This window comes from Pelobates fuscus, chromosome 13 (genome assembly GCF_036172605.1).
Source record: "Pelobates fuscus isolate aPelFus1 chromosome 13, aPelFus1.pri, whole genome shotgun sequence".
Taxonomy (NCBI): Eukaryota; Metazoa; Chordata; class Amphibia; order Anura; family Pelobatidae; genus Pelobates; species Pelobates fuscus.
Genome location: NC_086329.1, coordinates 66719803 through 66737309, shown reverse-complemented (window position 1 = coordinate 66737309; position 17507 = coordinate 66719803). Strand labels below are relative to the sequence as shown.

At 42.3% G+C, this 17507-nt stretch overlaps 1 protein-coding gene across 1 annotated transcript in view; it reads left to right on the top strand.

The window, feature by feature from the left end:
- Window positions 1-17507, top strand: part of RTF1 (RTF1 homolog, Paf1/RNA polymerase II complex component) — a 131367-nt gene that overhangs the window by 27632 nt on the left and 86228 nt on the right. Inside the window, exons 4-5 of the mRNA XM_063438995.1 lie at window positions 12015-12219; window positions 12353-12473. Of these exons, the coding sequence (XP_063295065.1) occupies window positions 12015-12219; window positions 12353-12473 (326 nt within the window). The remainder of the gene's footprint in view (window positions 1-12014; window positions 12220-12352; window positions 12474-17507) is intronic.

The window sequence follows — 17507 nt, the reverse complement described above, 5'->3', positions numbered from 1 at the left end:
GTCTCTACAAAAAGACCACATACGTAAATCTTCTTCTCGTGCAGGTTTTTTTTTGTGTTACTAAGAAAGGAGGAGAGTTACGGCCATGTATTGATTATAGGATATTGAACAAGATCACCATCAAAAATGCTTATTTGACATATTCCAGGGCGCTAATGTGTTTACCAAACTCGACCTTAGGAGTGCTAATAATTTGGTAAGGATTTAGGAGGGACATGAATGGAGAACTGCATTTAATATGAGAAATGGTCACTATGAGTATCTTGTCATGCCCTTCGGCTTATGCAATGCCCCAGCCATATATTTCAGGATCTCATTAGTGATGTTCTCAGAAACTACATTTATACTTTCGTATTGGTATATCTGGATGATTTACTAATTTATTCCCCCGATATCCAGACTCATCATGGGCATGTTAAACAAGTGTTGCAAACTTGAATGAAAAAACAGGCTATATTAAATTCACACACAAATAAAGAAAAGGAAAATAGAGAGAAATTAAAGAGAAATGTACATTTGATTAAAAAAAACTCAAAGTAGAAGACTTTGTAAGAATGTTAGGCACAAATGAAAAAAGATTACCCATATAGACACAGAGGCTCACTTTAATTCAAATGAAATAAAATAATGTGCAATGTAACTTAATATTAAAATGAAATGAAGTAGTAAACACATTGGAAAAAGTACTCCTACACAGAGCGGAAAGAAAAGTTGGGATAAGAGGGTCAGGATTAAGACTAACAAGACGTTTAGCACAAACAAGAATAATAACAAAGGGAGTTAGTACACGTATATAATGATGGATTTAACAAAATGCTGAAATGGTGGAGGCTTTTAAATTATAGGATTGGGCTTCCTCTGCCCCTACTATTCTCACTATAGTTAGGATGTGGGCTTTAAAAAAATAAATAAAAATATATATAATTTTTTATTTTTTTGTTCTTCTCTCTGATCTAAGTTAGGCTTGCGCCGATCGACCACCCTCACCAGGCTTATCCCACATGGTACGTGGGACCCATATCTCAGTAGTGTTTCATATTAATCGAGATACTGTATGGCCGGGCTTAAATGTCATACAATATGTTACTCAGGCTGATACCCTTGTTTGGGATCAACCCGTATTATTCTTACGCAATTACAAATAAAGTTGTTTAAAAACATTTTCAGAAAAGTTTGGAAACTTTTGGAGAGAGAGCCACGAGAATAGATTAGAAAATATAATTTAAATTGATTTCAATAAATGCCTGTGGGATTAACTCACCATGTAATAGGTCTATGATCATGTATTTCCTGACAAAAAATCAAGCACAAATGTGTGCCTTACAAGAAACCCACTGGACAAGATCAAATAAAAATACAATTAATTAATCAAGATATCTCACTATAAGCGCTGCTCAAGAAAACATAAGAGGCGTTCATGATTGCAAAAAATGTTTCTCTAATTATTAAATATCATGAATTTATAAATTATTCACACTAGCTAACATTTATGCACCAAACAAATCTACAATAAAATTAATCACAAAATTATTCAAACTAATAGAGCAGATTAAACAAGGGTTGGTATTGGTTATGGGGGTTTTAATTGCGTAGTGGACCCTCTGGAAGACAGAGCTGGAATGACAGGAATAGCAACAAAAAAAACTGAAAGCAGATGGCAAGATCTACTAAACAACCATAACTTTAGAGATATATGGAGAACATTTCGCCCCTCTGACTTGGACTACACATGCTATTCTAGAACATATAATTATTATTCCAGAATCGACATTATTCTGGGTAATGGGAACATGCTATATCTCGTCCAAAAAATATACAGTATACCAGTTACCAAAACACTACTTCAAATTTGGAAACAAATTATCCCCAAAATTGTAGATGAGGTTTTGCTATATGCAGCCCCGCTACAGATTATTACTGCCTTCACATCAGACTTGCGAGTGGACACCTGATTAAATCATGGTGTCACACAGGTTGTGTTTTTTTTTTTTTATACGATAGGCATTAAGCAATTCCTTGAAATACTTAAAGATTATTCCATACCTCAGAGAGAGTTGTTTTCCTACCTACGCATTAGGAATATACTTCATGGATTTAATATAAAAATAGAAGAAATAAACACTTCCGCCTTTGATATACAAATGTATTGGGTAAATAACCGAGTATTAAAACTTTATCGGTATCTTATAACAACATTATGAATATAGGGAATGAAGCAAAACCTATATATATGCAGAAATGGGAGTTAGATTTAGGTTATCAATTTTCTTTATCCAAATTGCATCAAGCATTAAAACTAACCAAAAAGGCATCATGTAATTTGCAACACTGGGAATCATACTGTAAATTGAATATGCGTTGGTACCTGGTGCCAACTAGGATAGCTCATATATACTCAGGGGCATCAAATTTATGTTGGCGCTGCCGTAAACAGGAGGGCACTCTATATCATATTTTTTGGTTATGTCCGTTATTACTAAGCTTTGGAAAGAATTGGGAAGGTTTTTTCAAAATGATTTGAAAGCAGTGATGCCTTTTTTTTTTTTTAATTACATATGTTTTCTATACCGCTCCCAGAAGAGGTTATTTATATTATTCACAGTTTGATAGCAACTAAAACTGCTATTGCATACAGCTGGAAAAAAATAGACTCCTTTATTGTCAGAGATAATGAGAAGACTAGACTCCTCATGTACTTATGAATTGATGGCTGGTCGTTTGAAAGGACAGGAAACTTTATACAAAAAAAGGTGGAATAAATAGTTAGAAATAAGATGTTTAAGGTTTATTATATTTTTCTCCCCTTTATGCTTTTCTTAACGTTTAAAGACTATAATGAGAGCTAGACTCAAAAGGCATTTAGCTAAATAGGCTGTTGTTCTATCCCCCATTCCCCACCCCTCCCTGTTACAATCCTTTATAAGAGTGTAAATTACTCTTTTGATTTGGACCGAGAGGAAGTGATAGTTTTCAGTGGTTTCTCTAAACTTTAAAGGGAAACTCCAGTCCCTCTCCCTCCCACCCCCCAATCCCCGGTTACTGAAGGGGTGAAAACCCAGTCAGTGACTTACCTGGGACAGCGGCGATGTCCCTCGCCGCTGTCTCCGCCTCCGCGACGCTCCTCCTTGTGATTACGTCGGCCGGTGGGCGAGACTAATCTCGCCCACCGGCTGAGGAGACCTAATGCGCATGCGCGGAAATGCCGCGCATGTGCATTAAGTCTCCCCATAGGAAAGCATTGAAAAATCATTTCAATGCTTTCCTATGGGGTTTTGAGCGACGCTGGAGGTCCTCACACAGCGTGAGGACGTCCAGCGACGCTCTAGCACAGGTTTTCTGTGCTATGAAGCAGGAAGTGACCTCTAGTGGCTGTCTAATAGACAGCCATTAGAGGTGGAGTTAACCCTGCAATGTAATTATTGCAGTTTATGAAAAACTGCAATAATTACACTTGCAGGGTTAAGAGTAGTGGGAGTTGGCACCCAGACCACTCCAATGAGCAGCAGTGGTCTGGGTGCCTGGAGTGTCCCTTTAAGCAAATTAATATTGATTGATTGATTAAAAAAAAAAAAATAGAGGGGGGGGGGGGGGGGGTTGAGAGAAAAGAGTCAGCCACGGCAAATGTGAGGATTACAGCCTCTCCATACCATTAAGCGAATATAAGAATGTAATCTATAGAATGTAAGCTCGTTTGAGCAGGGTCCTCTTCAACCCATAGTCCCCTTAAGTTTTTTGTAATTGTCCTATTTATAGTTAAAACCCCCTCTCATAATATTGTAAAGCACTACGGAATCTGTTGCCGCTATATAAATGGTGATAAGAGACAGAATAAAATAATACCTCCTACACAATTATCAATGAAGATCATAGAAATAAAAACAGATTAATATCCAACTAATGAACAAAGCAACTAATCAGTTAAAGCACTACATTCTAAATGGTATCTAAAGGACAATAAGCCAGAAACACTAATTTCAAACAAATTGATAAAAGAGAAACATAAGAGTAATAGTTAAAATAAAAGACAAAGATACGCTTCTAATTACCCCAGAAAATAAATGGGTAAAGCATTCCAGAGTGTGACGAACTGGACGTAGTTCACGGGTCCTTGGAGGGGCATACTTGCCAGACTCCTCTCCTGTGACTATGGCCCCTGTGTTAAACCCTAACACTTTGAAAACACCATTTGTGCCTGTTTAGACTGGTAACTGGAACCATTCCAACTTTCGAAGTGGCACTTCACTCCCAGAGCCATTCGAACACGTGGAGGCGGCCATCTTAAGCCGTGAGTAGTGAGCGGTGTTTGGTGGTCGAGTTCATGGAACTCAAATTGGACACTCGACGGTGTGAACACTGCTAAACTTTACCTTCCATGGATGTTCGGTTATTCGAACGGGAGACTTCGCATTCAGTAAAAAGAAACCGATGAACAAGAGACATATGACTTTATTCACGAACGGTTATATTCGGTATTTCAAACTGTACTTTGAATCTTTGAAGTAGACCGGCCGCACAGCCTGATTCTCTGCAACTGTTTTGGGCATGAAACCATGCGTACGGCCGGTCAAATAAATGACTTCCATAGAATTTCTGCTGTGGCGATTTGTGGGGTCTACATCGCTTATGGTGTGCGGTGCTTATGGTCCTCAGCGTCCGCTAGGAAGCATCGGTTGACTGAGGCACCCAGTTGGGGTGCCACGTGGTCCGTCAGGAGATTGAGGAGTTTTTCTAAAAATATCCATGCCAAAAATCCTACCTGACCAACTAAAGTGGGTAAATCAGCCTATAACAGAAGTAGAGGTTAGTAAATCCATAGATAAGCTTAATATTAAGACTGCCCCTGGCCTAGACGCTTTCACAAATGCATTTTATAAAATAATGAAAGATCATCATTAAAAAGGGAAACTCACCAATATCTTCAACTACATAATGAAAACAGAAAGCTGTCCTGGAGAACTAATGAGATTGAACATTGTCCCAATCCCAAAAGCAGATATAGACCCAGAACTGATTGGTAATTATAGACCTATATCATTAACACAGATGTTAAAATATTATCGTCCATTCACACGGGCGAACTAAAAATAGTTATATCATAGCTAATAAATAATGATCAAGTAGTATTAATACCAGCTAGATCTTCAGTCAACAATATTAGAAAAATAATAAATGTACTAGAAGAAACAGATTAAAGGAACCCCTCTAATACTACTATCAATAGAGAGAGCATTTGACAGAGTCGCGTGGGGTTTCATGTTGGCTACTTTAAAACAATATGGAATTACAGGATCAATACTATTAGCTATACCCACCCTCTACAGTTCTCCTTCAGCCAAAATAACAGGGTCGGGATTCTTATGACAAAGTTTCAGTCAAAAATGGGACTAGAAAAGGCTGCCCTCTTTCCCCTTTACTGTATCAATGGTGCTAGAACCTCTTGCGATTCTAATAAGACAAAATAAAACTGTTTAAAGGATTTACAAATGCCTTAGAACAAAGCAAACTAAATATCTACACAGATGACATCTTACTAACTCTAGAAGAACCAAAAACCCCAGTCCCAGAGTTATTGAAGGAGATAAATACTCCTAAAGTGTCAGGATACAAAATGAATATAGAGAAATCCAATATTTATAGCAAAAGACTTGAATAAAAAGTTAACCAACTATCTTGTACAAAACCGTGGGCTACCAGAAAACAAGGAAAGATTAAAATATTTAGGCATAACATTAACTCCAGAATTTAAAATTATATAAATATATATAGCCAATTTTCTTCCTTTACCTCTCTGCAGTATTTGGTTGATTTGGAAGGCTTCTGGTCCTGCTGAATCGTTCTTGGGTTTCTGCTTCAGGTGTACATGCGGGCCGCAGGAACCGTTCCTTCCATGCCAGGTTGCCCCCAAGCCTGGTCCTGCCCACCCGGTGGGTGGTCTTCAAGTGGGGAGTACTGTCATGGCTCTCAGCTCTTCTGTCTGGGTGGCTGCACATAAATTAGGCAGCCACGCCGACCGGAAGATTTCAAACTTACCTTGGTCGCGGCAGGCAGCTGCCCAGTCTCCCTCTGTTGCAGTTCCCAGTGGGTACAACGTTCTTAGGAATGATGGCCGCTGCGGGTCAGGATTTTATAATAACCTTACCTTCGCCCACATTAAAGATGGGGCCAACGTGCGTGCGACATGTCAAAATGTGCACACACATTTTGAGGTCAGAAGTCAGAGACATCAATTACAGCCTACATAGGGTTATTTAAACCCAAATTACCTTTTTTTTTTGCCAGTGCCCGGTTGTGGTTTCCACTAGCTGGTGTGTTCCTGATAGTGTTTTTTCTGGTATTTGACATTGGCTTTGTTTTAACTTCCCTTATTTCTGGTGTCCCTGACCTCGGCAAGTATTTTGACTATTCTCTGGTACCTTAAGTCCGGCCATTTTAAGATCCGGTTAGACATAATCCTTAGTCTTTTGGTGTGATATAATTCTGCGTGCTGGATTAACTATAATCCTGACAGGGCACAAGTATAAAAATAGCACCGTCTGGAAGGCTCATGTTTTCCTGATATCAGACTGTCTTTCGAGAGGCCTGTGGAGCGTGCACCCTCTAAGATGACGCCCGAGGCACAAGGGGAGACTGACTCTCTTCAGAAGTAGAAGATGAGGACTTTAAAGTCTCAAATTAAGCTGATGTAGTGGATAAGAAATCAATCAGATGAGGATTCCTCTCCTTCCACTAAAGGAGACTTTAAGAAGTTACTGCTGGATCTAAGGAAGGTGGGGAAATATGACCTTAAGGAAGTCCAGGCTGAGATGAAGAACATACATGAAAGACTGGATGCCACGGAGGACAAGGAAAGAGCTAGAGACGGTCAGATACAAAATCAAGTGACCAGTCTTGCTCACAATGTCGAACAGTGGCACTGCTGGAAGCAAGGCACAGAAGGAGGAACATTCGCTTAAGGGGGAAGAACTGCTACACTTCACCCAGAAGCTAGTGGTCTCAATGGGACGTAAGAGAAACAGACCCCTCACCGGTGATTTCGACATTCAGTCTGCAAGGCAGCGGCTCCAGAGGCACTATCATAGTCACCAAGGACATTGCCGCAAGATCTGATAATATGGCCAGATCAAGAGCACTGGGGACGGTATCATTTGATGGCTGTTCGGTGGCACTGTATGGAGATCTCCTGTTCATGGTCCAAACAGAGCGAAGACAATTGGCCCTCAATGCAAAGAAGCTGCAAAACCAGTCCATCAGATATCGCTGGGGCATGGAGGGCTCTCTCTCATCAGCCCACACTGGGTAGAACTACTCGCCTTAATGTCTGCTGACGACCCAGAACCCTTTCTTCAGAGGCTTGGTTTAACGGCTGAACCGCCAAGATCATTGGGCCCACGTCAGCGGAGACAGGGTCTATAGTCTTATGGAGGGGACCTCTCCGTCTTCTGTCTGCCGACTGAAATTTAAATTGTAATCTTGGCTACCAACTACGATGCTACAGACCGTAATTGGTCTTTATTGTAAATATCCACTGCAATGGTGGGCCTTATCTTATACATATGCCAAGCAATTTTTGTTTAGCCACATTGCTAAATTATAGATTTTAGATCAATCAGTATAGTACAGTTTTGATTATTTCTCCCAGCTGGCATATTGCGATGACCAAACCCAGCTTAATAAGACCTAACCCCCTCAGACGACAGCAAGCCATGCATTAAAGTCGCTCTACATATAATATGCTTTATTTTTTTGTTGCATACCGCTAGTCATTTGTGTTCTTTGATACCATGTGATTTCGATGTAATGTATCTTTTCCTAGATTATGACATGGATGTATACTTTGGGTTTAAAACTTCAATAAATACAAATTGAAACAAACAAACCTCAAAATAGATTAACATATCAGTCCTGATTGTTAATTAAATGTGTAGTTAACATTTTACCTCTAACACACCACACCCACAACTGTGTGCCAACCCAACTGCTAACCCTGTTTTACACTATCCTTAACCATTGCCCAATCCTACCCCAAACCCAAAGGGATACTCTCTGCTGATATAAACAGAGGAATATCTCTGCTACAAATCATCTGATTACCATCAAATTTTAGTTTGTGATTGTCAGTTTTTCCATGTCATGCTGCAAACTGTGATTCGTGTTGGGCAGCTAGCAATGTACAACAGAGATTACGATCTGTTGAGGGGTATGCAGAAAATCCTCTCAGGTCTTTATAGACTCTGGGACGTCCCTCTGAATGCTATGGCTGAGCACAATTACAATCAGCTGCGGTAGTTTAACCCCTTAAGGACACACGGCATGATTCCCTTTTGTTCCAGAAGTTTGGTCCTGAAGGGGTTAAAAGGAATATTCCATATTAAATCAACCAATGAAAAGGCACTTAAACTTCACATTCTTTGATTTTTGGAATATTGAATGAGTATGGGCCTGTGCAAAATTGCAGGTACATATCTTCTGTATGTAACATTCAATGCTCTGGCACCTATAGAAGCGTTTCAGATGTCTTGAGATCTTTCAGATGTGATATGACTTGCCTATAGGAGGGAAAATATTTTAAAATGTTGTTGTAATTAATATTTTTGGTGCCCATTTTCTCAAAGGAGTTTGTTTTTCTGAAGAAATATGGGGGCTGTGCATATATATCATGCTTTAACTGTACCAACATTAAAGATGGCATGCCAAAGGGATCAGGAGTTATGGATTAATTTACAATTTTCTTACTCCGGACAAGTTGAATACATGTTTTGATTTGCATGTCCCATTACAAGTGTAAGTTATGTAATCTTTGCAAAGTTAAGATCTCAGTACTTGCACACTACACACTTGTGCTCACCACCTGCCAATTGAGTAGACATGGAGTCTGTCTAATGGGCACCCTTCTGCTAGCATTTGCTTCATTCACCACTGTGGTTCTTTGCTGGAAAAGTACAGGCTCAGTCGGTTTCTTCAGTCTTCTGTCCAGTCAAAGTTGTATATCATCAACTCTTTTCCCATTGTCTTGTTGTTCTGCCATCAACCAGGAGATGCTTAAATGCTTTTTCTGATTAGGAAGCTTGACTACATTATCTCAATGTTATGAAGTTACTGTTTATTTTGAAAAATCAGTAAAAAAAAGTTCAGTCCAATTTAATGGATTTCATGGAAGACATGCTGCTAAACTTGCATTGTGTTGATGAATCACTGACCACATTAATCTGGCTTATATCTTCGGGAAACTATCTATCCACAATCATCAAAGCTCACTCTACAAGGACAATGGCAACCTCTTAGGCATAAAAAGCCTTACCGTTGCTAGAACAAATCTGCAAGGCAGCAGCATGGGCATACCTTTGCAACATTTTTTGAGCATCACACTTTTGTTATTCTTGCTTCTGAAGTTGCTGTGTTTCTGTAGAAAGCGGTTATTTCATAAGTCCCATCATTTTAGTTATCTGGCTACATCCAGAGATGCATTTTTGCTAAGAAAAGTTAAATTTTTTCTCTCCTTAGTATTAATGGGCAGTCCTACCTATTGTCTATTTTTCAAATTTGTATTTTGATATAAATTTGTAATTTCCCAGTGGGATCCTGGCCTAAAAAAAAGTGTGTGTGTGTGTTGCACTCACCTGAACATGCTTAAATGGGGTGCTGCTGGGGGCCATATTATACAATAAACAATTCACAAGATCCAGCGCACTCTCCTGTCTACTAAACAGCAACTTAAATGTTGACAGATTTTATTAGTTTTTAAATGGGGGTACATTGACGTTGTGGCAGGCTTATGCAATGTATGATCATATAATGTAACTAAATCCCCATTGTTTTTTTTGCCTAGATTAGTTTTTTTTTTTTTTTTTTAAACTTTTAAAAACTAATAATCTGCCAACATTGAAGTTGCTGTTTAGTAGGTAGGAGAGTGCGCTGGATCTTGTGAATTGTTTAATATATATATATATCGTATTTCTATATATATCCATCGTATTTATCGGCGTATAACACGCACTTTTTTCCCCCTGAAAATAGGGGGGAAATCGTGGGTGCGTGTTATACGCCGATATCCCATAATTACTTACCTGTCCTGAAGCGTGGGCCGGCTTCACAGCTTGCACCGCGGTACAGGAACTTTAATTTCATGTTCCGGTTTCCGGCGGGACTGAAAGGAAGTGTGCACATAGTGTGCACTATGGGAGGGGGGGGGGGAAGTACACTATGGGTTGGGAGGGGAGGGGTGGGGGAAGTACACTATGGGTTGGGAGGGGAGGGGTGGGGGAAGTACACTATGGGTTGGGAGGGGAGGGGTGGGGGAAGTACACTATGGGTTGGGAGGGGAGGGGGGGGGAAGTACACTATGGGTGGGGAGGGGAGGGGGGGGAAGTACACTATGGGAGGGGAGGGGGGGGGAAGTACACTATGGGTGGGGAGGGGAGGGGGGGGGAAGTACACTATGGGTGGGGAGGGGAGGGGGGGGGAAGTACACTATGGGTGGGGAGGGGAGGGGGGGGGAAGTACACTATGGGTGGGGAGGGGAGGGGGGGGGAAGTACACTATGGGTGGGGAGGGGAGGGGGGGGGAAGTACACTATGGGTGGGGAGGGGAGGGGGGGGGAAGTACACTATGGGTGGGGAGGGGAGGGGGGGGGAAGTACACTATGGGTGGGGAGGGGAGGGGGGGGAAGTACACTATGGGTGGGGAGGGGAGGGGGGGGGGAAGTACACTATGGGTGGGGAGGGGAGGGGGGGGGGAAGTACACTATGGGTGGGGAGGGGAGGGGGGGGGGAAGTACACTATGGGTGGGGAGGGGAGGGGGGGGGGAAGTACACTATGGGTGGGGAGGGGAGGGGGGGGGGAAGTACACTATGGGTGGGGAGGGGAGGGGGGGGGGAAGTACACTATGGGTGGGGAGGGGAGGGGGGGGGAAGTACACTATGGGTGGGGAGGGGAGGGGGGGGGAAGTACACTATGGGTGGGGAGGGGAGGGGGGGGGGAAGTACACTATGGGTGGGGAGGGGAGGGGGGGGGGAAGTACACTATGGGTGGGGAGGGGAGGGGGGGGGGGAAGTACACTATGGGTGGGGAGGGGGGGGGAAGTACACTATGGGTGGGGAGGGGAGGGGGGGGGGAAGTACACTATGGGTGGGGAGGGGGGGGGAAGTACACTATGGGTGGGGAGGGGAGGGGGGGGGGAAGTACACTATGGGTGGGGAGGGGGGGGAAGTACACTATGGGTGGGGAGGGGAGGAAGTGGGGAATACTATGGAAAGGGGGGGACACTATGGGATGGGGGGGGGGGGGGAATTTCCTGGAATTTCTTTCTAAAAATGAGGTGCGTGTTATACGCCGATAAATACGGTATATATATTATACCTTTACCACTTGTTTATTAGACTTTTTTTTTCTTTCTCATGGTAGGTTCACAGAAGTACAAATGCAGGCAATACATTTATAAATATAACTTTGAGTTTCATGGAACATGTTCTCATGAGGTATAAATTATGAAAGTATGCCATGGATATGGTTGTTACAAGGTATAATTGAACACGGCGAGTAATAAAATTTAACAAAGTAAAACCACAAAAGAAAAATTGGTGGTGCATTAGATATTTTGATTATTCATGCTTTTTATGTGCTTGTGAGACGTACCTTCCCATTTTCTAATCTCCCGAACTTTCTCACTTATTCTATTCCGCAGTTTATTTCGAGAGTGCAAATATGATTTTAGTTTGAAAGACATATATTGCATAGCAAATTTTTGATGTTGAGGCAGCCCAAAACAGAATATCTGTAATGCTATTTTGTGAATTAGGAGTTATCTAGCTTCCTGTTATGCTATGACCTCACTCCACAAGGGCAGAAGACATAGCAAACCCTCCAACGTACCTACCCACCCTCCCCCCAAACCGTTGCCCAAGTGTTGTAATCTGGCAGTCGCCATGTGCCATCTTGCTTCCATTTGCTTGTTATTCATATGTAGTGAATGTTAGTCATTTCCTGGGTCGAGTGTAATGTTTTCATATGCTTTTCAGGTGAAGTTTCGGATTCTGACAGCAACACCTCCTCGAGCAGCACTGATTCAGACACTTCGTCAGAAGATGAAGAGTTTTGTGATGGTTATGGGGAGGATTTTATGGGGGATGAGGAAGACCGTGCACGACTTGAGCAGATGACCGAGAAGGAGAGGGAGCAAGAACTCTTCAATCGAATAGAGAAGCGAGAAGTGCTTAAGAAACGGTAAAGCATTAACGTTCTACTTACAAGAGCTGTTTTCATTCTCTCCATTAAAATTGATCACCAAACTGGTAAACATTTTAGTTGTTACGGATTCCAGATTGTACCTCTAAGACAGTCTTTCAAATGTTTGCAGGTTTGAAATTAAAAAGAAACTGAAAACAGCCAAGAGAAAAGAAAAGAAAGAGAAAAAGAAAAAACATGAGGAGGAGCAGGAAAAGAAGAAACAAACTCAGATTCAAGATACTCAAGTACAGGTATATGAAATGTCCAGGATATCATTATCTGTAGAACGCAAATCTAAATATCTATCATGTGAATTCACTATTGCTTAGTCTAATTATTAAATTAAATTAAAGAGACCTTATTTGATTAATGAAGCAGTTTTAGTGTATAGAACATGCTCCTGCAGTACCACTGCTTGATTATCTGCCATTTATGAGTTAAATCACTTTTGTTTATGCATATGCAGCCCTAGAGACATGCACCCTGGCTGTGACTCACACAGCCTGCATGAAATTTTTTTTTTCTTTTCTTCAATACGATGTTAACTTAATTTAGAGATCTTTATCTTACGTTCTGTAAAGTGCACTATAATCACACACAGGAGGCTTTTGAAATTAAAACAGAATGTGCAATAAAAGTTTAACCCCTTAAGGACACATGACGTGTGTGACATGTCATTATTCCCTTTCATTCCTGAAGTTTGGTCCTTAAGGGGTTAAACATCACATGTAGGTTTACAGGAAATGTTTAGGAAGGATATGCAAGTGTGATTAGACCTATACAAATAGTGATTTTACTGCTATATGGCAGATAATTGAGCAGCGAGACTGCATGGGCATTGTCTATACACCAAAACTGCTTTAAGCTAAACTGTTTTAGCTGAACATTTAATTTCTATATCTTTTGTCATAGCATTTATGGACTGCATGTGTCCTCTATAGCAAGCCTATGTCTCTATACAATCTAGACTCTACTTCCATTTTGATATTGCATACCTGCCTTTGAAGCCGTGCACAGTATTTGCGGAGTAAAAACTGTAAGCCCTGAAAATAACAACCTAGATGTAATCTAGAATACTATTACCTGTAATCACCTCAGCATGTACACAACCATAAACCAGGATTAGCCCAACCCTCAGAAGATGGTTACCATGTACAATGACCTTTTCCAGTTTTGTTTGTTCCTTCTCTGCTAAATCCAAGAAAAGAGATGACCAGAGAGAAAATGTAACAAACATTGTTAGGTTGAGAATGAATTAAAGGAGTTGGTGAGGATTAGACACCGGGAAGATCATGCTATAAAATAGACTGCAACCTGGGTGAGTGGTCACGTGGAAATACTTGAAACCCTAATAAATGCTCACGTAAAGCAAAAGAAAAGGGTGGGCTTTGTAATACCAGCAAGCTATCTTTTTACTAGACCAAATACAAACTCTGGAATTAAGGTTTATAGCCTAATATGTACGGGCTAGTCTAGTGATTATTGCTGCCATATAATCCCTGCTCAAAATTCAATGTAGCAGAGGGATATTAACCCCTTCACACCAGGGCTCATGTTTGTACCCTCTCCCTGGAATGCAAACCACAACCTTTTCCTAAAGTGAGACTTACTCTGCCACTGGGGAGAGGTGTCACCTTCACCATCTCCTAAAATCACCATATGCCGCTGGAGACGTGTGTCGTCAACATAGCCTCCCTGTATATCACTCTGCCTTATTATCCTTCTTGTATTCCATAGCTTGCAGTTGCACATTTTATGTGATTGACAACTACTACCGTTGTGCTCCTAGCTGCTAACCAGAGTAGCCGCTTATTATTGTTCTCTGACCTGACGGGGCAGCAGATTTGGAGGGTTGTGTTGAGGGTATTCCTTGAGCCACTAAACAATGCAGCAGTGCCAGTATTGTAAAACTGAAGGGCTGGTTACTTCTCCTGGTATCCATGTATTAATAAACTTAACTGGCAGCATCTCCTACTGTAAGAGGGTGGTGGTCCATAACACAGTATCTGTCCTCTGGTGGAGTATGCTCATATAACTGCTCCAGCAGAAGCCATCGCAGTCCCTGTTGTACAGTGGACACGATGCCAATACCACCAATAAGAGCCGACTTGATGTAACTGATAAGCCTATTCCACTTATGGACCATGTTCTTTTTCTTACTTTCTTTTTTCTTTTTTTCCCTGCAAGCTTCCAAACGTTGGCTTGTAAGATTCTGGGCTGATGGCATAGACTAGTAAACGTTCTTTTACAAAATTGTAGAGAGATTGTCTGGTACAGCTTGATAATGCTTACGCCGACCGTACAGATATTTTGATGACTAAAATGGTAACCCAGTCCTTTATTTTTATTTTTTTTAATGCCTGGTAGCAGTCTTTAAAATCTTTGAGATATCCATCAATCTCTCCTTCAGTCTTTGAAAACACCTTAAAGGAATTGTACAGGAACTCTTACCTGTGAAAATGGTTGTGAAGGATGCTACTTTCCCTTGATGCTGCTGGAACGCTATCTCAGCTAGGCGTAACTTTTCTCTTCTGTATTCTTTCTCTCCTGTGGTATCACTGCTCTGATCACCTTCTGACTGGAGCTTGGGCCATATACTGTGAGGAGTTTTTTCGCTCTTCTAGTGAAGTCACCTTCCATTTTGAGATACTCCAATCACTTTTGCTTTCTGTTCACAGCTCCTATTGGCTCTCTGCTGGTACATCTCAGTCATATCCAGTTGTAGTAGGTTCATGAGTTCTGTTCCCAGGCTGTGGACCCAGATCTATTCAGCCCAGTGTTCGCACATAAACAATAGACACACTTTAACTATGGCCATTCGCCATTCTGTTCGGTAATTCGAACGGTAATTCAACTGTTTTAAATAGACCAGCCGCACAGCTCAATTCTTTGGAAATGTTTGGGCATGAAATCTTGTGTTCGCCTGGGCAAAATTATGACTTTCATAGAATTTCTGAATCCCTGATCTGATCTGGGTGATTTTAGGATATGTATGGTCACCCAGATCAGGGCTATCAGGGGATGTAAGATTTATGGGGATATGTTGTTACTTTATTGGACTTTTATAAAAATTTGTTTTGTTTTTTTCTGCCTGTGGATAATTAAGTTAATGCATTAACTACCTTAATTATATCACAGGCAGAGGGGGGAGGTATTGTGTGATGTATGTGGGAGTGTCAGACATTGTTTGTAATGCGGTGGTCCGGGGGTGTGCCTCTGGCCTGAGGAATTCTATATAAAGCCAACCTGTTCCATTAAACCTTCAGTTTTACTTCAACCTCAATACAGAGTTCTGTCACTTATTGGGGGAAACTGCTATAATCACACTGGGGATTGCTATACTCTGTATACTCCCCTGGGCTCTAATCACTTGGCTCTTCTAAGAGCTGTTCCTGTTACGCTCTCCTGGAGAGGTCTTCCCCACACGGTCCTGGACAGGGCCGGACTGGGAGAAAAATTTAGCCCGGGCATTTTTTATCACGGCAGCCCACTAAGAAGGGGGCGGGGCAGAGAGGGTGTGTTTTGTCATCACCAATGACAAACACGCCCCCTCTCAAAGTGAGCATGTTGGTTCAATGCTCTTCCAGGGCAGACCATGCGCAGAGCTCTGCTAAAGAGCTCTAGCATGAGAAAAAAAGCCCTGTATTTGTTCTGCACAGTGCAAGCAAATTTAATAACATGCTTGCACTGTGTTTCCTTGCAACTTGTCTCTGGTGTCTCTATAAATGGATACCAGGAGACAAAAGGGCCAGGAAAGAGTATTGTGCATGTGTTTGGAGCCTACTTGTGGTATTGTGTGTGTGTGTGTGTAGAGTGAGCTGATTGTGGTGTGGTATTGTGTAATAAGGTTGGTTTTAGTAGTGTTGTGTTTTTGGTGTAATGTAATGCATATATGGCATGGGGCTGTAGAGAATGTAAGTGTGTGCATACAGGCTATAGTGTGTGTGTGTGTGTGTGTGTGTGTGTATATAGGTGATGTAGTGTTTGTAGGGGTTGTAGAGAGTGTGTGTTTTGGGGTGTAGTATGTGTTTGTTTACAATGAAACTAGTGTGTATATAAGGGATCCAGAATGTGTATTTTAGGAATGTAGTATGTGTGTGTGTAGATGGCGCAGTGTTTGTGTATACAGGAGTCTAGTGTGTGTTTGAAGGACCCAGAATGTGTAGGAGATCTAGTGAGTGTGTGTATATAAGGATTCAGAGTGTATAAAGGGATCTAGTGTGCGTATATGATCCAGAGTTGGGTAAGGGATCTAGTGTGTGTCTGGAACGTAATGTGTTTAGGACTGCAGTATGTGTGTGAGGGGTGCTGTTGTGTGTGTGTGTGTGTATATATGTATGTGTGTATGTGTGTATATATATGTATATGTGTGTGTGTACGGAAGTATTGTGTGTGTTTGGTGCAGTGGGTGTCTGTGAGGGATGTAGTGTGTCTGTGAGGGATGTAGTGTGTCTGTGAGGGATGTAGTGTGTCTGTGAGGGATGTAGTGTGTCTGTGAGGGATGTAGTGTGTCTGTGAGGGATGTAGTGTGTCTGTGAGGGATGTAGTGTGTCTGTGAGGGATGTAGTGTGTCTGTGAGGGATGTAGTGTGTCTGTGAGGGATGTAGTGTGTGTGTGAGGGATGTAGTGTGTGTGTGAGGGATGTAGTGTGTGTGTGAGGGATGTAGTGTGTGTGTGTGTGCGATGGATGATGTGTTTTGAGGAGTGCTGTGTGTGATGGGTGCGAGAGTGCTGGGTGCAAGTATTAGAAGGGATTGTCTGTGTGTGTTTTGGGTTGGTAAAAAAATAAAAATAAGTAGGCATTAAATCCCCCCCTCCCTTCTTACCTTCAGCCTGGGAGGGGGGGACCGGCACGGTGGTGAGTGGGAGGGAGGACCGGCATGGTGGTATCTTGGAGGGGGTACCGGCGCTCGCACAGCATCCCTGGTGGTCCAGTGGGTGAGTGAACTCTAGCCTGCGAGGCTAGAGTTCACTCTCGCGAGATCCGGTCGTTGCCATGGCGACGCGCCGGATCTCGCGAGAGGAACCCGGCGGAGCTGCAAGATAGAGCTCCGCCGGGTCCTCTCCCTCCCTCCCCGGCCGCATGTCTATTTCAGTGGGCCGGTGAGGGAGATCTTTGATCTCCCCACCGGCCCGTCGTGGCACACAGCGGGGCCGGCGCTCGGATAGTGCCGGCCCTGCATAGACCGGCAGGGGAGATCCTGGGACCTTCCCCTGCCGGCCTCGGCCCCTGGCCACCGCGGCCCACCGGGCATTTGCCTGGTGTGCCCGATGGCCAGTCCGGG